The 24,297-nt window shown below is 48.4% G+C and overlaps 1 protein-coding gene across 1 annotated transcript in view; it reads right to left on the bottom strand.

Annotated features, from left to right (window-relative positions):
• Positions 1–24,297, bottom strand: part of LOC104911802 (integrin beta-5) — a 29,964-nt gene continuing 5,667 nt past the window's right edge. The window contains exons 4-10 of the mRNA XM_010713917.2: positions 20,188–20,437; positions 17,267–17,435; positions 13,034–13,195; positions 11,615–11,710; positions 10,925–11,014; positions 8,771–8,905; positions 1–6,910 (exon numbers count right to left, since the gene is read on the bottom strand). Of these exons, the coding sequence (XP_010712219.1) occupies positions 6,392–6,910; positions 8,771–8,905; positions 10,925–11,014; positions 11,615–11,710; positions 13,034–13,195; positions 17,267–17,435; positions 20,188–20,437 (1,421 nt within the window). The 3' untranslated portion in view covers positions 1–6,391. The remainder of the gene's footprint in view (positions 6,911–8,770; positions 8,906–10,924; positions 11,015–11,614; positions 11,711–13,033; positions 13,196–17,266; positions 17,436–20,187; positions 20,438–24,297) is intronic.

Below are 24,297 nucleotides of genomic sequence, written 5' to 3' on the forward strand. Positions count from 1 at the left end.
TTCTTTCTTTCTTCTTTTCTGGTTAAGAAATCTCAGCGCTCCACAAATTTCCTGACTTTTGCTTACATGAGTTCCTCAGCCCCATGTGGCTTTCTGGAGGGGGACCCACAGCTGGGAACTGAGAGCTTTCAGGTTCCACTGCCAACTCTGCTACAGCTGCTGGGAGTGATGTGGGGCTGCCAGACCTGAGGGGATGAAACTGGGATGGGTGTCATGGTTCCAGAACAGCTCTGGGTTGAAGTAACCCAGCCAAACTGAGTACATGCTTATCCATAGCTTCACCTCTTACGAGCATGAATGAATTCATTATGATTTATAGCTGATATATAGCTGATAATTCCTATTACCAAAGCTTCCTTGCTGCAAGTGATGATCCATGGACCCACAGCCAGGAGCTTCCCCCCATTTATCATAGAATCCTTTGAGTTGAAAGGGGCCCTTAAAAGCTATCTGGTCCAACCCCCCAGCAATGAGGAGGGACACCTACAGCTCAACCAGGTGCTCAGAGCCCCATCCAGCCTGACACTGAGTGTCACCAGGGATAGGGCATCCATCACCCCCACTTCCATACTCCTTGATCCATCTCCGCAGCAGCATGGCAGGTCAGCAGGGATGGATTTCAGAAAGCACACGTAAAAAACCACCCAGTTCCCTTAGATTTATTCTTAAAATAAAGCCTGGCTCCAAAACAAAGCTGCAGGATCCCAAATGCCTGAACTCTAGGGTCAAATTCTATGGTTCAAGCCCATCCTTAAAATGAAAAGCAGGCTAACTCCCAGCCTACCGAGGCACAAATGTGCTGAATGTCCTTTCAGCTGGACCTCATTACAAGGAGTGGTCCCCAGAGCAAAGAGACATTCTTTCACTGCAGAATCCAATGCTGTGGGAGCCTTGCCCAGTTCCGCATTTGGATACAAACACATAATCTGGTGCAAGTTCACCAAAGGTCCATGGTTTGGGGATAGATTTCTCCCTTCCCAAAGAAGCTGAAAGAAGTCAGAATTTCATTCAAAATAAGATATAGGAAAAGAGAAAGAATCCACAGCTGTGCAGCACTCTTAGGTCTGTTTGGTATTCTAAACTGAGCAAAATTCAGGGGCTGTCTGTGCATGCCAATAAGAAACACAATTTCACTCACCTGCCTGCTTTAGACTGTTAGCTTCTCAACCCAAAACACAGCATCCATTTCCAACCACTTCTTTCTGTTAATTAGTGTGATCAGAAAGGTCAAATCCAGGCATCAAAGGAACCAGCCATAAAGGCAGAGCATTTAGGCAAGACCACCCCACATCATTATCTCCCTTTGAGGAGCACACGCTCAGCATAGCTTGCTTTCCAGGTCTGTATCATTCATATTTTGGGGGCTTTCTGGAGTTTGTAGTCTGTGGAGCAGCTGCGCCTGCACATGGGGTCAGGCAGGTGCCTGTGCCATCAGATGATACTTCTTGCTGCTGCTTTAAGAGAGACCCCAGGCAGAGCTCTGGCTCCCACAAAGATGTAGTAAGCGTCACTGCTGTATTCTTTTAATTCTGCCATGGCATTTAATGCCTCATTAGCATGCATTAATGGTTGCAAAAGGCCTGTTCGAGGGCAAGGAGAAACCCCAAGTGAAAAGCGGTTGGAACAGCAGCACTCTGTGCGGTCAAGTCCTTGAAGGGATCGCTGCCAGGGTTGGGGAGGTCTGCAACAGCACTGAGGGCCTGGGCAGGGGGAAAGGAGGGGTAAGCAAAGCTGGCATTTTCCTCCTGTGCATGGAATGGGACTTTTGGAGAAACAGAGCTCAATCCTTCCAGGACAAAACCCCAAATCCATCAGTTCCTGATGGCTTCTCCAAGGCTGTGACTGTTTGGGGCTGACAAAACTGGCCCAAACCCTTCTGCAAGCATCAGAACAGAGGAGGTTGGAAACAGAAAAACCCCTTAGCGGGTGCCCAGCACACATATAGGTGACACATATGTTTCCCAAGCACATATGGTCCTTGGGAAATCCCCCTGCACTGCTGGAGCACAGCCTTGGGGAGATCCTTAAGGATCCAGCCGAGGGCTGGCACCTAAGGGAGAAGTCCAGGATGAGAGGAGGAGGTACCATTTGGTTTGTGCAAGAGGGAAAAGAGCTCCTAGGAGGGAAAGACAGGAGCTGGGTGCAAGGTTTCTTATGCTATTTTAGGTCTTCAGCTCTCTGCCTTTGGCATGGAGCAGGATGGGAAAGGCATACACTCGAAGGAACACAGCACACATCTCAGCACAGCATTGCAGAGAGCGGAACAGAAACCAGGTTTAAAAAGAAATAAATACAGAGAGGAAGGAGAAGAGAAAGGTTGGGGAAGGGTGGAGAAACAGTGAGATTTCAGGAGACTCACAGGGATGCTCCCTCTCACCTGCAGGGGCAACCACAAATTTGCATGTCCTTCTAGTCCTTCCCAGTTGCCCAGCAGCACAGGGACGAGCAGAAGGAATCCTCTTAATCTCTCCAGCTCCGAGCCCTGCTGCCCTGGACTTTACATCTCTCCAGGCTGCTCCACATGATGGAAGCAAACAGAGCTGACCTGGTGACCCCTAATTTCTTCATGCTAAGCCATGTGATGAGAGCAAATGGAACATGCCCAGCTTAGCAGCTTAACCCAGAGAAAGGAGGAGAGCAGAGGAGGCCCTCCAGTAGGGTTTGGCTTATTACAAAATGTCTGCAGTGTCTGTATAAATTCTCATCAAAGCCAAAACATTTCATGGGCAGAGAGCTCCCACCAAGTGATGCTTATGGGCGAGGACTGGAAAGGTACACCACAAACCAGAGGTTTCCTTTCTCCTCACTCAGGCAGAAGATCTCGAGATGCTTGCACCACATCTGCTCGTTGCTGAGAAACAGTAATGGGCACACAATACCCACCTCTGCCCAGAGTGGGGAGGATGCAAAGAGGGAAAGAAAAGAGACACAGCCCTGTAACACTAACAACAAAAGAAATCTTTCTGCACTTTCAGGCAGTGATGTGCATCTGCACTCAGATTCTGCATTTTCACTCAAGCCCCCAATTTTTTTTTTTAAATTGCCCAAATAAAAAAACAACAAAGATAGCAAAACTTGACATGGCAGAAAAGAAAACACAGCAGATGTGGTTTAAGCTCTGTTCCCTTTTTCTTCCACAGAGCATCCTTTTCCCTTTGGGGCTATTCACCATCTGCTGTGCACGGTCCAGCACGGCAGCCAAGCAGCCAAAGCTGCAGGCACAGGGAAGTTCCTTTCCCCCTCCCCAACCACACTCAGCCACCATCTCCACCTCTGGAGCCACCCAGTACTGCCCACTTCTTTCTTAATAAAACACAGCAGCTTCTGGTAAAAGCTGGTGTGGTAGGAATGAAGATTGCGGAGATGAAAAAAAGAAATGGTTACTGGGTTCCTTCTGTTCCTGCATCTGAGACCTTCCCTGGCACACCAGCCCTGGTGCAAGCAGACAGATGATGACTTCAGAAGTGGGGAAAAAGGTCTGCTTTCAGGCCAAGTGTCTCAGCCTGTAGGAATTAGTACAGTAAGAGGCTACATCAGAAATCACAAGGCAGAGATGCCAGTGGTGCCAGTAGACGTGAGCACTGTCCTCAAAGCATGGGGCTAGCATGTTCTGTGTCTCTTGCACAACCAGAAACTGCAGCACCGGCACCGAGCAGCATCTTCCCATGAGAGCCAGCACAAGGATAGAGCTGCTGAACCCTGATGTGGCGCCTGCAACCAGGAAATCCTGGAACAAATTGCAGAAGCAGGAGTGTGATTTCTAATGTGAGGCTGCAGCAAAACAAACAAAAGCCTTATGCCACTGTGACCAAAAACCCAGAGTTCTTCCCCATTTGGCAGACCAAGGAAAGGGAAGCAGTCAGATATAACTATGGAGGCCATGAAAGATTTGCACACCCTCAGCAGTTTTTGAAGTTTTTCAGTTTCCGCAAGGCAGTTGGAGGTCTATGTAGATAGAGTCTCTGTGCAACAAGCCACGGGTTTTTGGTTGAGTTGCCATTTCCTAAATCCCTTTTCAGAAGTGGTTTTGGGTGGCAAATCTGACAGCCTATTGCTGATGTTAGCTTTTTGCGTCAGCAGTGGTGAAGACAAGGAAATTTCTGTAGGCACACCGAAGTAAAGGAGCTGCTGTACTACTCACACCCCCTGCAAATACAGGTCTTAGCTGCAGCTAACAAAGCGTGCCCTCCAGAGAACCGTCCTGCTTCATTAGTGGCCAATGCATGATGTTCTCACCAGGGCCTCTCCTCCCTCTAACTAACTCATTTTATAGGACCTTAGGAATGCAACTAGCACTGAGATGTTTCCTCATTTGTCAGATTTGCTGGAAGGCAGCCAAGGGGTCCAAAAGCCATGGGGATGCACAGTGATCTGCAAATTCCTGAGCCGGGCTCCAGGAAGGGAGGCAGGCAGTGAGCAGAGGGCTCTGCCTCTCCATGGCAGCCATCCAAACTGTCTAGGAAAGGCCAGACCCTGTGCTGAATCTCCCAACATGATGCACAGCTGCGCGCAGTGTTCAGAAACTCTTCTGTCCTCCTTCTTCAGAAAAGCTGAATCTACCACAGCTACTTCTTCCAGAGACCTGCTGCTCTTTAGGGGCAGTTTGGGGCACACCCCAAACCAACTGCTGTGCAAGCTCAGACACTTTTGGTGGGCTGGAGAAGCCCTAAGCCCCCTGGGCTGAGAAAACTTACTCAATAGGCTGGAATTTAGAAGAAAAAAAGGCTACAAAACAATAAAATACCAGGAGGCATGGTGAGAACCACCCCACCAGTCTATCCCTGGAGCTGCTTGGCCTCAGCCTCTACTTTGTTTTCTTTCACAGCTATAAAAAAAACAAAAACAAACACTTTTCAATGACTCTAAAACTGGCATATCCCAAACCAGCTCTGCCCTTCTTCCCACCACCAGCAGCCCTCCACTAGGTGCAACAGAAGACACATGACTTGCCACAGTGCTGTTTCCAGTTGCTGCCAAATCCAGAGGATTGCCATTCCCATATGCAGACAGTGCCTCAACAGCCCCAACCTGCCTACCAACACAACAGTCTCCAATGGCCCAGGGAGTGGCAGAGTCACTGTCTTTGGAAATGTTCAAGAACCATGGAGATGTGGCACTTGACAGACATGGTTAGCAGGCAAGGTGTGGATGGGCTGGAGTTGGACTTGGTGATCTTAGTGGTCTTCTCCAAGCTTAGTATTTCTATGATTCTATAAATGCACTTACCCAGGGGTAGCTCAGCACTTGCTCAGAAGCCTGCAGGTTAGGCACAGTGGGGAAAAATCCCTCCACTTCTCCAGAGAACAGTGAAAAACAGCTGCTTTTCTGAGCTTACTCTACCAACAAGAGAGCTAACGCAAACCTGCACAGCATTTTGGAAATTTGGTCTGAGATTTTCACTTGAGGAAGTATTTCACTTTGAAAACAAAGAAGTTTTGAAGAGTAACATTTTACCCAGCTTCAGGTGAAAGAATTATGTCTTAGGGCTGATCCAGGCAACGTGTGGAAGGTAAATTACATGACCTCAGGCTGAAAAGGAATTAAAGGAATTGCCATTTTAGCAAACACTGCTAAATAGCTCCTCCACCTTTGCTGAAGCAAAGCAGACTGGCTAAATCTTGACCAGTGGATGATTTGTTTTCCCAGCAGGCAGAAAAGTCTGCATGTAAAGTCCCTTTAGGAATTTCCAATACAGATTTTCTCTAATGAGTAACAAACCAAAACTCAACCTTTCCTTTCACTTGCCAGGGGATTGCTTCAAATGTGTTATCTTTAAAAAAAGATGGTATCTATGTGGGCACATGGCACAAGTGGAGAAATGCAATTTAAGAAGGCAAGAAAAAGCTTGGGAGAATCCAAGCCTGTGATTGTTGTAATAGACTCACAGAATGGTTGGGTTGGAGGGGACCTTAAAGCCCACCAGTCCCAGCCCCCTGTCATGGGCTGGTTGCTACTCACCCGCTCAGGCTGCACACCTGGCCTTGAGCACCTCTAGGGATGGGGCACCCACAGCGTTCTGAGCAGCCTGTGCCAGTGCCTCACCTCTGAGTAAAAAATATCTTCCTTACATCTAACCTAAATCTCCCTTCTTTTAGCTTAAAGTCATTCCCCCTTGTCCTATCACACTATCAGACCATGTAAAAAGTCACTTTCCCTTTAGTTTATAAGGTCCCCTAAGTACAGGAAAGTCACAATGAGGTCTCCTCTGAGCCTTCTCTTCTCCAGGCTGAACAAGCCCAGTTTCCCCTGTCTTTCTCAGCAGGAGAACTACTGCAACCCTCAGAGCATCCTCATGGCCTCCTCTGGACTTGCTCCAACAGCCCCACATCTTTCTTGTGCTGGACACAATACTCCAGATGAGGCCTCATGAGGACTACACTAAGGCTGCATATCAGCAAACACGCTCCCAAATAATCAATGCCAAAGCTGCAATTTTGCAGTCCGGGCAAAGCAGAGGGTGGGGGGTGGGACGGCACCTACCTGAGCAGAGAACTCCCTTGTACCGGGCGCAGGAGAAGTCGTCACACTCACAGAAGGGCCCGTAGATGTTCCCAAACTCGCTCTCATAGCAGACACACTGGTTGCAGCTGCACTCCCCCCGCCCGCTGCAGACAGGCTTTCCCTCCACCTCACGGCACAGCCCAGGCTGGGTCTCCCCGCCAGCCCCCTCCTCACACTCGCAGCGGGCCCCCAGGTAGCCGGCATCGCACTCGCACAGCCCGCAGGCATAGGTCCCATTGCTGCTGCACTTGCTGCTGGCCGGCTCCGCGTGGCCGGTGCAGCCGCAGAGGCAGTTGTAGGTGACGGCCACTTCCAATGTGTCACGGAAGCCGGCTGGCTTGATGGTGAAGACATGGGAGGTGTCTTCAGCAGGGCAGCCACGGGCCTCCACCGCAACCTCAAAGGAAACCTGGAGAGAGAGGGCGAGGGGGGAGTCAGTGTGCAGCCTAAAATGGTCTCTCAGGTACGGATGAACTGCCCCAACTCCACCTCATGTGGGCACCTCAGTGCCCTGGTAGCCCATCAAGGTTTTGACCTCCTTTCTGCCCCTCACCGCCACTCTGGTTCCCCATATTGGCCACGTGTGACCCAAGCAGGACAAGCAGAGGCACAAAGCTGGTGTTCGATCCCTGCAAACCACACGCCAAGGGGAGAACCACCAAGAGGGAAGTGTTGGAGCTGTGCTAGGGGAGTTCCACACAACTGCGTAGCCACTCTTCTCACTGCCTTCATGCCCCCACATAGCTCATGCAGCTTCTGCCTGCTGAACCCACATCTCAGCCCTCACCAAAGTGTTCATTATTCTGTGGGTAGCTCATTTCAAAACACACCACAGGCATTCGAGTGAAGTTTCAAGGCTTATTACCATCACCCATGAGAGTTAATGTTCTTCATCACAGACCTCTGGTTTCTGTGAGGCAGGAGGCAGCCTGCCTGAAATAACTGGGGCAAAAGTCTAGCAAACAGACAGGTTTTCATAACAGCAAAAATATGACATTTGCTTGAAAGCAAGTACCAGCACAGATCTAGCCAATGCAGCACAAGGACCAAAGGTATCTACAAGGTGAAGGATTTAGCACCTTTTGTGAAAATCCCAACCTGCATCACTCATAAAGCCCTAATTATGGAACAAACATAAACTGCAGAGAAGGACAGAATCATAGAACCATTAAGGTTGGAAAAGACCACAAAGATCACCAAGTCCAACTCTAGCCCATCTCACCATGTCCGCTACCCACATCCCTCAGTGCCACATCTCCATGGTTCTTGAGTACCTCCAGGCTCCACCTCTTCCCTGGGCAGCCTGTGCAAGTGCCTCATTACTCATTCTGAGAAGAGATTTTACCAGTATCCAATCTGAACCTCCCCTGGTACAACTAAAGGCCATTACATCAGAAAGCAAGCTCAGGGCATCACCCTGCTCTCTTCCACATGCCACCAGTATGAGACCCCAATATTTCAGGACCCGGTGTTGATGTCAATCTCTTTGGGGAAACTCTCTCAGCTGTTCACAGGAGCTGGACTCTGATGCTCATAGAAGCTGCTGAGCAGGAGGGGATGCAGGGACAAACCTCAACAGCTGGGTGAGCTCTGTCTTCATGCCAAAGGCCAGAGCCCAGGCCCAGCCACCAGATTAATGCTCCTGCTCCAAGGGGGATCTGGCTTTGCTGAGGACATTAGGAGGGCACGTGCCTATGATTGGCACAGCTTTAGGGACTGATTCTACCCACTGAGCTGAAATCCAGTAATGTCAGCTAAAATTCTGAGGCCACCTTCCTTTTTAACACTTCACATAGCCCTTATTTGGAGGGGTAAAGGTTCAGCTACTGTTTATTCTTCCAAACTATTTTTATATGTCCAAGTGCTTAGCGCTCTGGTATGTTTTTAAAGCTGTTCTTCTCAAATAAGGAAATCATCCTGCTAATGAGTCCTTGCAAACAGCAAAAGCCTGGAGAAAGGCTCAGGATTCCCAGCCAGGCTGAGCCTGCTGGCCCTGCAATGCAGTGCTGATGCCAGGTGACAATATGCCCTCCTGGTCATGCCCAACATGCTCAGTTCCACCCGGACTTCACAGAATAACAGAAACACAGAATCATTTGAGCTGGAAGGGATCTTTAAAGGCCATCTAGTCCACCTACCCTGCCATGAAGAGGGAAGAGCTCTTCAGCTGGCAGAGCTGCTCTCAGTGGGTTTTTTACACTACCATAGCACAGTTTTGAGGCTAGCAGAGGAAGATGGGCAGCCAGGATGTGCAGAGAGACAGACTCACCGTATCTCCTATCTTGAGATCTCCACATTTTCTGAGCCCGGGGTAGGACAATCCATCCTGGCAGGTGGCAGTGAAGGTCAAGCCAATGTCCTCAGGGCTGTCCCAGACAGTGAGTTCTACTTTGGACCGAATGCTCTGGAAACACAATGAGAAAGAAAGTTATCAGGTTAATACAGGCAGGCAGGTTTCTTTTGCAAAGCATTCTTATCTTCTATCTTTTATCTTATCTGTTGTATTCAGAAGGCAGCCAGGACATGTGTGCACCAATACAAAAAACAATACCTGGAATTGGACTGGAACACCTGGGGATGGTTTATGCACTCTACAAGGGTCATGATGACCACTGAAGCCTGTACTGAAAAGATGCATATACAACAAAATAAAAAAGGAAACACTCTCAACCACAAAGGGACCATTTGCTTCATCTCCAAGCTGTAGGTCAGAGCCTTGTGTGCACATCTACACCTCCCCCATAGCAAAGTCTGTTGGAAGAGTGCAGAGCCTGACACTCCACTGGCATTCATCCCACGATGCCTTTTGTACTGCACAAAGGGGGCATAAAAACACACTTGAAACTGAATCAGCAACTCTGCCCTGCTTTCTTGATTCAACACAAACTGGTTAGAAAAACTTTCCTCTGCAGAAAAAATGCCAGAATTTCTGGATAAGCCAATAGCAAATACCAGGTTTTCTATGGCGAAAAAAAATGTAAAATCTCTTTCTTTGTGAAACATTTTAAAGTGAAAGATGTTCTCCATCTGCGATGTTTTGGTACGTTCCTATTCCCTTTCTTCTTCTTCTCATTTGTCCACCCTACTGCACAACCCAGACTTTTTAAGCCAAAACAAAATAAAGGGAAAACTCTGTTTATAAGTATTAATGTGAAATGAGGTTGTTTTGTTTAGTTCTTCTGATGGCTGGAAGCAATGCATTATGAGTGGTATCCAAAAAAGACAAAGGCAACAGAGCACAGGATAGCAGGTCAGAAGGACCATGGTATGACCCCACCTGGGTCATCTTACGTTCTGATGCAAACACAAAGATTTCTTACCAGCCTTATTGGGTAATGCTATTAGCCTAATTTAAATCCAATTATTATTAGCCACTTGGCACTGCAAAGCAGCATACCTCCACAGCACTGCAGCCACTACTGGAGGGGTTTTGCTGCTGTGCTGTTTGGTGGCCCCCAGGCCTGCAATACCTTGAGAAATGAGCAGAAGACTCCAGAGAGATTCAGAGGAAGGACCTTGCCCACAAGATGGAGCAACTTCTGACTGAAATAAAGCTGTAACAGCATGGGGTACACCCTAAGGAGGAGCATTTCAGTGTGAACACAAGGGAATTCTGAACCTGCAGTGGTTCCAAGGCCACCTGCCATGGGAAACCCATTAGTGCTGTAGAGAGGAACATTATCAGATCTGCTGGGAATGGGTTCAGGAAAGCAGTGCACTGTTTGCCCCCCTGGCTGCAAAGATTAGCTCAGACACTGCATGTATGAACAACCCTACCTGAGGGCTGACAGTATTTCAGTTTAGCCAAAAAGAACATGGGTGGAGCAACATATTTCCACAACACACTTTCATACATGGTCACATTGAGTTACACATCTCACACACCCAACATCCTCCCAGAAGCACAGAGCTGAACCATAAGGATCCAGCAGAAATCCAACAAATTCAGACAGCTATCCCATTAGCTCGCTACCTAGCTGCTTCTGGTCACTCTGCTCCCCTTATCTCCATAGAGTTGCACAGTGACCAACCCAAGGATGTCTCCTAAGCCGTGTCATGTCCCTAACAGGTCACCGAGCATCAAAGAGCAAAGAAATGGTCTATTTTCTCTTACGGTAGGGTAGTCTGTGACAGCTATTAAATCCAGGTTGCATTTATGGTGCAATTCCACTCATGCTTTGCTTTCTTGCCAGCCCAGCAAGGGCCCAAGCAGATGACATCAGCCCAACCATCAGCATCATCCTAAAGAGGACAAGCAGCTCCTTTCCCTCCCCAGGGTGGATGCAAGCACGTCAGCAGCGACCCACTGCGGAGAGGACCAGAGTGGTGCAGCCAAGCCTGGGTGGAGCACACGAGGCAGGGCTGAGCGAGCTCAGCTCTTGGCACTCCCACCACAGCAGCTGTGGTGTTAAAACACACTTACGTTGTAGGCCTTGACAATCAGCTCGATGATATTCTTGGAGTCCTTGTGCAAAATCTCCACCGTGGTCCCAGGAATCAAGGCAGTGAAGTTCTTGAAAAGACAACAAGTGGAAAACGCGCTGCAATGCAATGCGATGTGGCAGTCAAGCTTCCCTGGGAGCGGGTGTGGAGCATGAGCTCAGCCCCCAGCCCCATGAGGACTTCCAGCACCTCGCTGCCTGCCTGGCTCAGTGCAGAGAATGCACTTCCCAAAAACCCAATCTGCATCCCTACATCCCTCCACCCAGTTCTGCCATGAGACAGCCCCAGGGAAGAGCCTCCTGCCGTGGGAATGGCAAAGCAGCTCAGGTTGGGGCTAGGGAGATGGAAAAACACAGCTGGGCAGCGGTACCGTACTGGATTAGGTAATGGGATTGAGTCACAGCGGAAAGGGCTGAACAGGTTTCTGCTCTCCCATCTGCTGCACGGCGGCAAGATTAGGATAGGGTCTATTTTAGGTATGCACACGCTCACTAACACAGAGATCTGCTTGCAGTAAGCAGCTTTAGTGCTTTTCACTGAATGACCATGCTCTAGGTGCTAGTAGGGAGAGGTAACAGCTGTGCCAAGCTGGTGTGACCTAAGGGCATCATGGCCAAGATGCTCTCAAGAGGCACTAAGCCCTGCCCATGGACTGCTCAGCAGCACTTACCTTGTACAGGACATAATGGCTTTTTGTAACAGCAAAAATCAGGTGGATGTTGTTTTCAGCCAGTTTCTCCCCAAGGAGTGCCAGGGAAGGATAATCCTAGGGGAAAAACAACACAGAAAGACTGATGGGTAGCACAAAGACTAATTTCATTACTCTTCTCCCAGCAGCAAAACCTGTGGCATTTCACTGCAGTGTGAAGTGAACCACTACATCTACAACTGAAATAGTAGAAACATTCCGGTAATTCTGTCACTCTCTGAATATTTCTGCTGCATCTATCATTAGAATATATGAAATGACAACACCATGAGCCACAGTAACACCTGAAACAAATTTTTTTTCCCTCCTCTTTCAACTTTGCTATCAGCCAATGTGCATGTGTAATAACCTAACTGCCAACCCCAGGGATGCAAGACATGACCATGATCTAGAACTGCACTAAGCAGGGATGTGTGATTTTTCTCTGAGAGCTGAGATTGCCTGTTCTTGTGCATAGTAGAGCCATGAAGAAATGATAATAAACTTCAATTCTGCAGAACTCAGAGAAAGAAAGGCTGGCAGGAAGATACTGTTCTAGCAATCCATAAGCAACAAAACAACAAAACTGTGTTCATTTCAAGAGCTTTGAAACCCCAGTTTCAGCCCCCAATCTGCTTCTGAAATGCTGCTCTCAGAAAAAGCACCCCGCTCACTTGCAAGCTGAAGGGCTGATTTAGAGCCTCCAAGACTCAAATAAACACTGACACAGCATCCCCATGCCAGCTCCCCAGCACAGCTCCAGTACAGCAGCTGTACTCTGGAATGCAAACACTTGCAAGATTGCATGGGCTGTGGACAGGGGGTTCTCTAAGGAGCCATAGGCAACCATCCAGAAACACCTCTTGTTACAGAGTGGTGTATGCAGGAACAAAAATCATAATTAGTGCTTGTGACTTGCTGGATAAAGCACCATTCTGCAGGAGGATGTGATAATTAGGCAGCAGACAAATGCTCATTCACCACAGAAGTTTCCTCCACTGAGTTTAAATAAAGGGAGAAATAAAAGGGGCTGGTCTGTTTATTTAGTACTAAGATCTACGTTAGGGTTGTGCTCAAAGGCTGTGAATAGGATCAGCACCGCGTTGTGCTCGTGGCTGCAGCCACATCAAGGTGGGCTCAGCCTCCCTGCTGACAGCCTGACAATCCCTGGGCACTTCGCAGTTGATGATGCACTTCAGCGTGCCAAGTTACATTTCCCTCCCTGTCAGTGAATCCTGACAAAACTTGCTGGGCTCCGAACCCATCTTCGAGCATCACAAGCGCATTCAGTGAGTGGAGATGTCTGAGGAAAAGAGTGAAACCACACTCATCAGGAGCAAACAGAGCCCAGAGCAGCACAGGGCCCGCTGACACCCTGTCCCTGTCCCTGTGCCCACTCACCAGCTGGCTGGATGCGCTGTACTCATTGGCCTCATTCAGGTGGCACTGGCCATCGTGGGGCTGCACCAGCCCCCCCAGCTTCCCATCCAGAGCTATGTGGGGCACGTCATCCGTGGTGAAGACCAGCAGGTGGGACGCCTCCTTCCGCCAGCCAATCTTCTCCTGAGGCAGAACAAAAGGCCTTGTTAACACTAATTAGTAGAGTGCCATACATCTGTCCACCCATATCTGGCGAGAAAAGATGATGTTGGGGCCCTTCTAGCATTTCCCAGCACCTCCTGCAATGCAGTTACTTAAAAAGGCATGAGGAGGTACGTGGACTGTCCACCAGACCTTCTCTACCTCGATCCAAGAATAAGAATTTCAGCCTGCTTTTATAGCCAAAGGAGACCTGCCAAATTCCTCTGCACGCGTTTCATCTGACCTCGTTTCCTCAGCTCAGCAAAACGGCTGCGCTGCTGCACACAGCATGAGAGCTGCACCAGCCCCACTCAGCATTTTTCTTGCAACGCACTCAGAAAAGCAGCTTCGGAACTGAGCTCAGGAAGCAAGGCCCTTACCTGCAGCCCATCTGTGCAAGATGACTGTCTCTGCATGGGCAGATCTGCAGGGAAAGGGTTTTTGCATGGAAAGGCACTAGAGTTGGATGCTAATTGCTTCCCTCCCACAGAGCTCCCTCGGCTCCACACCAGCCCAAGAAGCAGATCCGTGCCTAAGAAAGCACACTGAAGCTGCTTGTTGCAATGGAAGTGGAGAGAAACAGAGGTGCCAGAAGAAAATTTTTGGATGCCATCAGGCAGCAGCTCTCTCCACCTACACATGTGGATGTCTCTGGCCTCCAGCTTGTGCCCCTCCAATGCACAGATTATGGAGCCAGGAGCACCCAGATGCAACCCACATCTGAAAACACCCAACTGCTCTGGATTTCACTGCTCAGCTTACTCAGTAACATCTGAAACCTACCTCATCCTACACTCAAACACCAGCTGACAAACTTCTGCAGCTTGGCTGCAGGCATTTCCTATAGAAACCACTGGTGGAGTGACAGTGAGCTGGCAGTGCACACAGAAGTATAATCATGATTGCCACCACAATTTTCAGCAGCAGATGTGAGTCACAGCCCACAGACTGCTGACCTTTCCGATAAATACAGCTTCAGGAGAACTACTCCAGAGTCTACTTCCTTTTCTTCCCCAATGCAAGAAGAATTTTTTCTTTAAGGGCATTTTCAAGAGTCATGTAATGCAGGTACGACCAGAGGAAGCCCTCATTGGCAGGACAGGTGTGCCATGTAGCAGCACATTGCCATCCAGGTCAGAAAGCAATAAGGGCTTTTTTGGTCTGGGAAGTGGAAGGCATTCCACTGAAGCAACCCCACCAGACAAAAGGCAGAAACCCCAAAAGTGATTATGGCTCTGACAACGCAAGCAGCTTCTTGCACCACTCAGCCAGCGGACAGACACCCGCCCAACAGCCCATCAACTCACTTTCCTTTGGGTACCCAAAGCTGACTTCTTTAAGGACTGAGAGAAAAAACACAGATTATAAGCTTAGAAGTGTGCTATGCACAAAGCAAAACTTCATTCAGACAACAGTTATGCAGCCACTCCAGGCATGATTCCTGTTTTCCCGCCTTCTGGCACCACCTTCTCACCAAAGGCTATGTACCTCTTCATACACACACTCACCCCTATTCTCACACTTAAGCCAAGCACACAGAAATGCTGAAAAATCTGGGCAGCACATCTCAGCTGAGACTCCCAACCTGATGCCAAAGCTGCACAGTGCTTCGAGCCAATGCAGCAAACACCAACACGTTACAAAATGTGCATGGCTGCTGAAGACGGGTGGAAAAACCAAGAGGTTGGCAGTGAGCGGCTGCAGCATCTCTAACTACCTCCTCTAGCAGCTGCAAAGCGCTGGGAAATGCCGCTCTGCACAAGACACACAGTGCTCTGCTCTGCTTAAAACAAACAACCAAAGAGGCTTGCATTTATTTTTACTGGCCCGTGATTTTTGAACAGTGATCTGCATTGACGCCGGTGCTGGTTTAATCCCCGTGGGATATGAAGGTTTGAAAGGCAGGGTGGGACCTGACCTGAGGCAGCATGGAGGGTAAGGACATGTCTCTGCAGGGCCATGCAGGAATAAATCCTGCCCTGCTCCCACAGTTGCTGCTGTCAGAACCACCACAGCTGCCTCACCACACCTCAGCCCTCCAAACCTTATTGAAAAGGCGGCCAGATTGTTATCAGTGTTTCCAAGTCTGAAGTAAGCATCTAAATTTATGCTAAATGTTGTGCCTAATGAGCGCTGACCAAAAGCAGTTCAAAAGACACTTCATTTTACAACTAAGCATCACTTCCTTGCTGCAGCTCCATGTATACGATCTGCAACTTACATGTGCCACCAAACTCTACGATGTCTGCACTTCAAGATGGCAGAAAACCAAAGTACTGCAAATGGAAAATGTAATTACAGAAAGTTGATTAATATTCCTGGCTAACCATTCTAGCATCAGCATAAAGGCTTATTGTCTCTGGCTCTTTCATTGCCTCCAGAATAACATTTACCATCTCTCCATCTTTCGGAGAGGAGCCAAACACAGACCAGTTATTAGTCTATATTAACTGTGCAAGCTCTTCTCACTCCTCAGTTTAAAACCTCAGCCAAAAAATGACAGAGCTCTTATAACAGCTCATGCAGAAGAAACACTTGATATGAATTACAGCATGAAAACACCTCACCAACAAATGAAGGACTGTTTCTCCTACCTCTGTGCTTGCAGGGGAGAACACGGCGCTCAGACACTGGGGCTGCCAACAGCCATCCCTTGGGATGCTACAAATGGCTCCTTTAAGTGCCCAGGGGGTCTGAAATGCCCTAAAGGGTGAAAGCTGGAAGAGCTGGAGCACACCAGGAGAGGCAGCAGGGTACTGCAGACAGGTGGCAATGGGGAAACCCACCCCACGGCCACAGACAGCCCCCAAATCACCACCTGCAAAGGGAACAAAGTTCCCCTAGGGGTTATGGGGCTTAGGAAGCACAGCCCAAATGATGCTCTGTGCAATATTTCTGCACTAAAAGGAAATCCTGTCCCATTGCTGCAGTAAGGAAAATGTGACAGAGAAACCGCAAAGAGCCACACGGAGGGTCACACAAATGAGTCACTGTTCTGAGACTTCCCTGCTATAGTACCACCTCTCAGCCACACGATGAACTCTGTACCTACAGAGCGCTGGGAGCAGCACTGTCCTAGTGCCAGCAGCACCTGTGCCAGGCTGGGAGAGGAGAGACGGCTGCTCTGAGGCATCGGAGCCAGCAGAGCAGGCTCGGTCCTGTCGAGCACCCAGCGTGAACAAAGGAAGATATGCATTCCCACTCAATCCTGTTGCACAAGTCTGCATCCCACTGCTCCTGCGGATGATGCTTATCCCAAAATCCACACCCACAAGAAAATAGAACCTACCAAAAGGACTGCGTAAGGCTGAGCTGGACAAATGCCAAATTGTGTGCTTTAAGTTGAGGGAGGGAAGATTTAGGTTGGATGTCAGGCGGAAGTTCTTTACAGAGAGAGTGGTGAGGTGCTGGAACAGGCTGCCCAGAGAGGTTGTGGATGCCCTGTCCCTAGAAGTGTTCAAGGCCAGATTGGATGGGACCCTGGGCAGCCTGGTCTAGCATTAAATGGGGAGGTCGGTGGCCCTGCATGTGGCAGGGGGGTTGGAGATTCATGATCCTTGAAGTCCGTTCCAACCCTGGCCATTCTGTGATACTGTGATTCTGTGTGTCAGAGGGGAAAAGGCAGCTGGGGCTGTCTGTGGAGAGCAGGGCAGCCCAGCTGCACTGCCCAGAGCAGAGGACATTTGAAAGAAGTATTGGTTTTCATCCCCAACTCACAAAGGGATATGAAGCAACCCAACCGCTTGCTCCAGGAGGATTTTGAGCAAGAGTCTTGCAGTGAGAACAGCATGCAAACCTAGCTGTGTACTGCAGGGAGAGGGCTTGTCCCGTGTGGAATGGTGACAGCAAGGGAGATGCATTTCTGCTATGCCTCTTCATGCATAAAAACACATAAAAACCTCTACTTCTCAATGCAATTTTCATGGTTTCTGCAAGAAAAATTTACTCGTTCTTTCCAAGAAATCAGACATTGAATCTGGATCCAAGAACACAGCTAAAGAAACTTTCTCTCTTTTACTTTGGTTTAAAAACCCAGAAGGCAGTGGGACTCACCTTGCACACAGCAGCCTGCAAAATTGCATCGAAACCACCCTCTGGGGCATCCCTGTTCCGGGACACCTTCTGCTTCTGCACTTCTTCATTAAAACGGTCGACTTTGTCTGTCAGGGACAAGAGATGGCGGAAACCAAAGGAGGGAACGCAGCTTGGGAACAGCTTATACCTGCAAGAGGGGCAGAAGAGAGCGGTTAGTTGGCATCAACCCCACCAGGAGCCACAAGCTGCAGGAGCTCCGAGCTCTATTACACAGGCCTCCAAGTCTTTGAGCCTTCCACAAACCTTCATGCTTTGGATGCTCTGATTTCTGGCTAGTTATCCACAAACACACTGTAGAGCCCATCTCTGTTTTCACCCTGCACTGGCTTTGAGCAGCTGAAACTTGCAGAGATCTCATCTGGACTGAATGTTTCCATATAACATTCAAGTGGAGACAACAAGCACCGGGGCCATACGGCTGTGGGGTTTCTGTGCCCATAAGTCACAGCAGTTTCCACACTAGAGCCCACAGCACAGCAATGCAGTGGGCATGCACCTACTTAATCACTCATGCATCCTCCCACTCTCCCCGCGAGGCAGATGAGCAAACACTATCACTCCTGCTTAACTTGGAGCAGCAAGGAAGGAGCAGCACCCTAAGGTGGAGAAATGACGCAGTAGGCTGCCAGGAAACCTTGCAAAGCAGCCAGGAGACAACAAACCTCGTGGGTTTGGTCTTCTTAGGGTTGGTGCTCATGGTGTGCTTGGGAGCCCTGAGCTGAGCAAGTCCTGCAGTCTGGGCAGGAGGCGAGCATGGGCAGGGGAGAGGGAGGAGAAAAGTTAAGAATAAAATGTGTTTACAAAGGAGTTGCACTTGCAGTAGGTCACTCTTATCTTCAGAGATAGAAAGCAGAAAATGACTCACTGTGGGTGGGGTCTAAGATGCTTTCTAACAAAGGAGCAGTTAAAGTTTACCACTGCTGGTGGCTCTAATCCCTCCCATGCCAGACGCTGCATGCCACATGCATGTGCCCACTGTGCAAACCCACACACACCACCACACAAGGACCTAGCAGATCTAACCTCCTAAGCACGGCAGCTGAGCTTTGGTGTAGCAGCAAATAAGGACTAAGGAGATGACTGCGTGCATCCCTGAGGCCATGCCAAATCTCAGGGGGCAGGGAAAGATCTGTGTAGAACACAGGACACAGTGCTGTGCTGTCAGTGAACAGCCTGTGTAGAGCCACTTGTCCATGCCCAGCCAGGTTTGTCAGCCAGGTGGTTTCCATTACAGCAGTGTCCCAAAGCTAGACGTGCAAGGGATCAAAATGGAAAATACTGCATAACCTGAATGCTCTGAACAAGAGGAAGTGTTCGAAGAAAAAGTGACAGATGAAAGTACTCCTTCACTAGCCAAGGCTTTCATCTGGGTGCTGTAGGACTCTATATGCTCCAAAACAAGCTTTGTACTTTCCTCTGACTTACCTACTTTCATCCCACTATAAACACGTGCAAGGGCACCAAAGTCAAGGAGTTCCAGATTTGTGGCTATGCTTCACAGCCAAAGCATGAGTTTTTAGTATTAAAATCACCATCCAATTGACTTTCCTCTCTGGATAGAACTGATGAAAAAAGTGCATGGATAATTTTGTCTGCTGAACAGGTGATGAGATGCCAAATATTCGGTCAATGCCAAAAGATGGCAAGAGACTTACAGCTGATGAAAACTCTCTCTAATCTGCATCTCATACAGAAAACTTAGAGCAAGCACACTCATAAAGCTTGGCGTCTGTGATGTGATCTTACAGCCTAAGTATCTTCGCATGCTTCACAAAAAAGGGCAAACTCTACTGCCCTTACAGCAGTAAAGAGCACCCCAAAAAGGGATGAGGAGAAGAAGGGGCAGGACAAGGAGGATGAAGGGAAGTGTCAAAGGCGACATTCTCCAAGGAGGCAACTTCAGGTTGGATATTAGGAAAAATCACTCCTCATAAAGAGTGGTGATACACTGGCACAGGCTGCCCAGGGAGATGGTAGAGCCACCATCCCCAGAGATGTTCAGAAAAAGAGCAGATGGGCACTGGGTTAGTGGTTAGTGGGCATGGTATGGATGGGTTGGAGTTGGACTTGGTGATCTTTGTGATCTTTTCCAACCTTAATGATCCTATGACTCATTGCTGTATCCATCCTCACATGCCAACATCCAAATCCATCTGAGCCTGCACACCCTCCATATCAGCCTATTTCACTCTGGCATAATCCTTGATTCAACAGACTAGATCCTCTGGCTGTTACAAGTCAAACAAAAAGACACTAAGAAAGCTACTAACAAGGAAAAAAAAAGGCCCTGATAACACTGAAAGCAAACTGCATTATTTGTGTCTGTTGCAATTGCCAGTTCGCTTTCATTCCCTGGCAATAAAGATGAAGGAAACTGCCTGACATCTTCAGAATGCCTTACAAATACTCATTAATCAGTCTCACAGGCCGTTCCAAATCTCACTTCCCCCAAACACTTCTGTTGGGAAAGAATTGCACTGCTTTGGTCTCCTTATCTGTAAAGCAGAGAAGAAGAGCTTAATTGACCTACTCAAGGCCAAACTATGACTCAGAGCCAGGATCAGAAATCAGGAATTTCTGGCTCTTGCTCCCTTTTCTCAAAGCCTGTAAAAAAAAAAAAAGGCTTGCAATGTCTGCATCCTCTTCAGGTATTTAAAAATAACTTTAGATTCCTGGCACAAGAGTTTCACATCTCTAGATGCAGAGCAACCCCAAAAGCTGCTGCAAAATTAGGAATTGCTCGATTTTGAATGGCTCTAGATCATTACTACACAGTCTCAAAAGTGTGGTTTGGTGCCTAAAGCCAGAACTGCAAATAGACTCTCCAGACACTGTTAGTGCCTGCGCTGGGCTTCTCCCTTTGGGGAGCACCTACTTACCCAATGCAGGGATTGTTTTGGTATCTCGGTGCCGTGTAGGAGAACGGAGAAATGTTTTTGTCCACAAAAGAGCCAAAGCCCAGCCGGAAATTGCTAGTGAGCTTCCGCATCTCTTCAGCCAGCTTTGTCCCCAGATTACGAATATTGTCCAGGTCGTCGTTCATGGACAGGGAGAGATCCATCAGGTAGTACAGGTCCACGGGATAGTCCTCCACTTGCCGGACCTGAACTCGGAAGGAGGTCCTGTCACCTGCACACACACAAGAGTTGAGAGCAGTGAAAAGCACTGCAAGAAAACACCTAGCACATATTAAATCTAGACTGCGTGCTACTTTTGCTTTCACTGTGCAGAGCAGGCAGGTCTCTTGCAAACTAAGAGGGTTAAGGGGAACAAGTTTTTTCAAGTCTACTCCTCAGGAGACTAACAGGTAAGCAAGGAAGCCCTGTACAAGAAGGAAAGGAGGTGGAGCAGGAGGAGGAAGAGGGTCAGGACGAAACATGAGTTGAAGGCAAGATGTCCTCTGGACTGTGCCTGGAAGGCAGGTTGAGACAAACACAGAAGGAACATCCTTCAGAAGGATCTCTCCCCAGGAAAAGAGTCATGTCACCATCACTCTGGAGAAAGCAGGACAAAAAGGGTAGTGAAATAGGAAAAGAAGGATGTTGCAGTCAAATGGGGAAGTACCAAAGTGGAGATGAAGCTTTCATCGAAAGTGATGAACACAACGAAGGAACTGGCAGGACTTAGTTGGACTGAGAAGACATGAAAAAGAGCTGAAGTAAGCCTCTCTCCTGACCTGTCCTTCTGCAAAGCTCTTCTGGTCAAGATGGTGTCCAGAATAGGAGTCTATGTGCTGAAAAAGGTGAGCTGGCATAAATATGAGCTCAACTTCAAGCCAGAAGGGACATGGCCAATGTCTGCCTTATACTTTGCCAATAGCTGAGAGAGGGAACAAACTGAAATCCCCAGTACTCTCGAGCTAAAAATCCCATATCTCCTGCTGGCTCTGCAGCCCCTTTTCCAGCTTGCCAAGCCCTCAGGGGCTAAAGCCATCTCAAGACCAAAGCACCCCTTCCGTTCCACCTCTCCCTTCACAGCTCAGGCTGAACTTTCAGGCACCAGCAGGTTCCGCAGCACTCTTTGCTTCCTCCCACTTCAGAAATGAAAAGCACATTTTTTATTATCGTGAAAACATTTCCCTAAAAGTTTTATTGTTTTCCTCATTGTTTGCAGCAGCACAGCTGCTCCCACTTACTTCCAGCCCACGAGCAGGCAACAGCAGCATCCCCAGTACTCTGCAGCATCCCCAGCACTCTGCAGCCCCACACGGTGCCAGATCCTGCTCCCCTGAGCCCTGTGCAACCTCCACCCCAAGATGCATTTTTCCCCACTTAACCCATTGAGAAGAAAGGAAATGTGCCTGTGGTGCCAGACACGGCAATTTCAAAAATACTGTTCTTCCAGAGTAGGTCCTAAGATGAGAATTGCCATGCTGGAAAGGGTTCTTGGGATCTCCACTGAACCCTTCTTGATGGTAATGAATGTATTAGTCCAAAAAACAACAATAATAGCAGGATACCAGAGCTGCCTCTTCTTTCATTCCTAACTGCACAAATTAACTATCTCACAGAAAATATTGCTAATGTATGGCGATGTCAGTACAAAAGAATTTATTATTCACTGTGTACATACCAGTCTGACTCTTTAGGGATAACCCAGCCCCTTCCTTCCCCCCCTACCATCACCACCATCCTCTCTTTAGGGCTTTTATTGAGAAGCATTAAAGTTAAAACTGCATTCAGAAATGTTTCCTGGATACTGTCACACAGAGGCAGCAGAAAAACTGGAAAAGCTGCTTTTTGCCAATTTAAGAATACAAATTCATCAACTGCGATTATCCACAAAACCCTCTTCTGCTTGCTGATTTAATGGACAACACAACATGGATCTATTCACTGCTTTAAGTTCCTCTTACAATATTCTTACTTTTCATACCAGAACATGTCTTATAGCTGAACAACATCATAAAAACTAAATGCTTGATCCGAAAGTTGCTCTGGGAAGACATCACTGTAAGGCCTTCAGGAATTTACTCAGAGCACAGTGATGTAGGGATGTGGTTTCTGCCACAGGATGCTCAGATCTCACAGCCTGGGTAGGACCAGCAAACAATTGACAATTTGCCCCGTTCTGCTTCTGCTTAACAGTCTGAGAATAGAAGAGCACAATCACCACGCCTGCTGTGTCAGTTGGTCTTTGAAATCCTACACTCTGGGCACAAAAAGAAATAATTCCCATTGGAGCACAAAATTGGTATTATGCACAATATGCACAAAATTAAATCAATATTGTCTCCTTTTTGTCTTGGGTGCAGCCCTCAGGATTCACTCTCAAGGTCAAGTACAAATGGATGATTTAAACTCGGGGTGCAAAGCCCAGTGTTTGGGAAGTCATCAGCCCTGAGTAAAATGGTGTGCTGCTCTGCAACAAAAACAAAAAAGAAAAGCAGTACAAATGGGAGATAATATGAAAAACATGTAGATATATTTCTCCTCCTGTAGTTACCTGGGGGATTTGAGGGCAATCCCTGCTGCCACAGGAGCAGTTGCAAAGGTGAGACAGCAGAAAGCTGCTAGCAAGACTCCCGCCCCTCTCTGGCTCCTGCATTTGTTGGTATTCAGAAGAAGGAATACAGCTTCACCTTCACTCCCTATTTCTGCAGGCCTTTGCTGTTTGCCCATAGGAGCTGTGGATGCCCCATCCCTGTTCATCGCTGTACACCTGGAGGCGCTCAAGGCCAGGTGGAATATGCCCTGGGCAGCCTGGAGGGTGGCAGCCCTGCCCAAGGCATGGGGTTGAGAATGGATGATCTTTAAGGTCCCTTCCAACCTAAGCCTCTCTATGACTCTACGATTTGTCCAGCAGACCACAAGCTATGGTAACCCACAGCATCCAGGTGAAGCAAGAGCAGTGCAGCACCCTAGAGGGGTTATCAGCCCCACCTTCCATCTTCCTCCCATATAGGAACTTGGCACTGCAGCCTGGCTCCCTGCGAGGCCCAGCGGGAACAGGAGCTCCATCATCCAGCAGCACAGCCCCAGGAAAGCCACAGGGAGACAGACCCCACATCCCACCTCACTGCTGGAGCCATGGGCATCCCCAACAGCTGGGGGCGGGAAAGGAAAGTGCTGAGCACCAGGCATCATGCCTGCAAGATGGCAATGCTGAGCCTGCCCTTTCCCACAACAACTGCCTCGAGGAACAGAGTAATAACAGTAATAACAACTCCCTTTGGACGGGAGCAAACCTGTTGCATTAGCAGCATCAAATTGCAAAAGCACAGCCACACCGGAGCCACCGTCAGCCCTGGTAGTTCCTGAAAGAGCTCTGGTGTGACGAGCACCAACTCACACTGCTGTTTTTCTTGGGCAAAACATCCTATCTTATTTTTCTGTATGCTCATGAGAGCTGTCACAGAAACATAAGTCCTAGAAACCCACACCAATTACTTATAATGAATCATGCTTTTATACTTGCTTCTTAACTTTGCCATAAAGAGCATTTTTTCCCCCTTCAGAAACATTGGCTGCCAAATGTTTGCTAGAATTCTGAACCCACATTAAAGCCTCCCCCCACCACGCAAAAACTTCTGATAACAAGCATGCTCGCGTGGCTCCATCTAGGCTTTCACTCTTAATTTTCATTTAAAATGAAAAGACTTAAGGAAAGTGATGGCTCAGGGAATGAAACAAGGATGTGGATATGGTCCAAGCTCTGAGTCACAAGTTCAAATCTTCATCTCAAGCCTTGATCCAATGGCACTTTTGCATACCAACAGAAAACAGATATGCTTTTTAAAAAAAATTTACCTACGGAGCTGTGATGGGCTCTGATGCCTAGTAGCCAGCACCTTCAGTGAGCACAAGGACATGGGTACAGCCAGTGAGCACAAGGGCAGCCATCCCTCTGCATGCTCAGGCTGGACCAGGCTCTGAGCACCCTGATCTAGCAGCAGGTGTCACTTCTTGTGGCAGAGCAGGTTGACTAGATGACCTTTAAAGCCTCTTCCAATTCAAATGACTCTGTGATTCTACACCCAGATCCACTTC

Source organism: Meleagris gallopavo, chromosome 7, assembly GCF_000146605.3.
Source record: "Meleagris gallopavo isolate NT-WF06-2002-E0010 breed Aviagen turkey brand Nicholas breeding stock chromosome 7, Turkey_5.1, whole genome shotgun sequence".
Taxonomy (NCBI): Eukaryota; Metazoa; Chordata; class Aves; order Galliformes; family Phasianidae; genus Meleagris; species Meleagris gallopavo.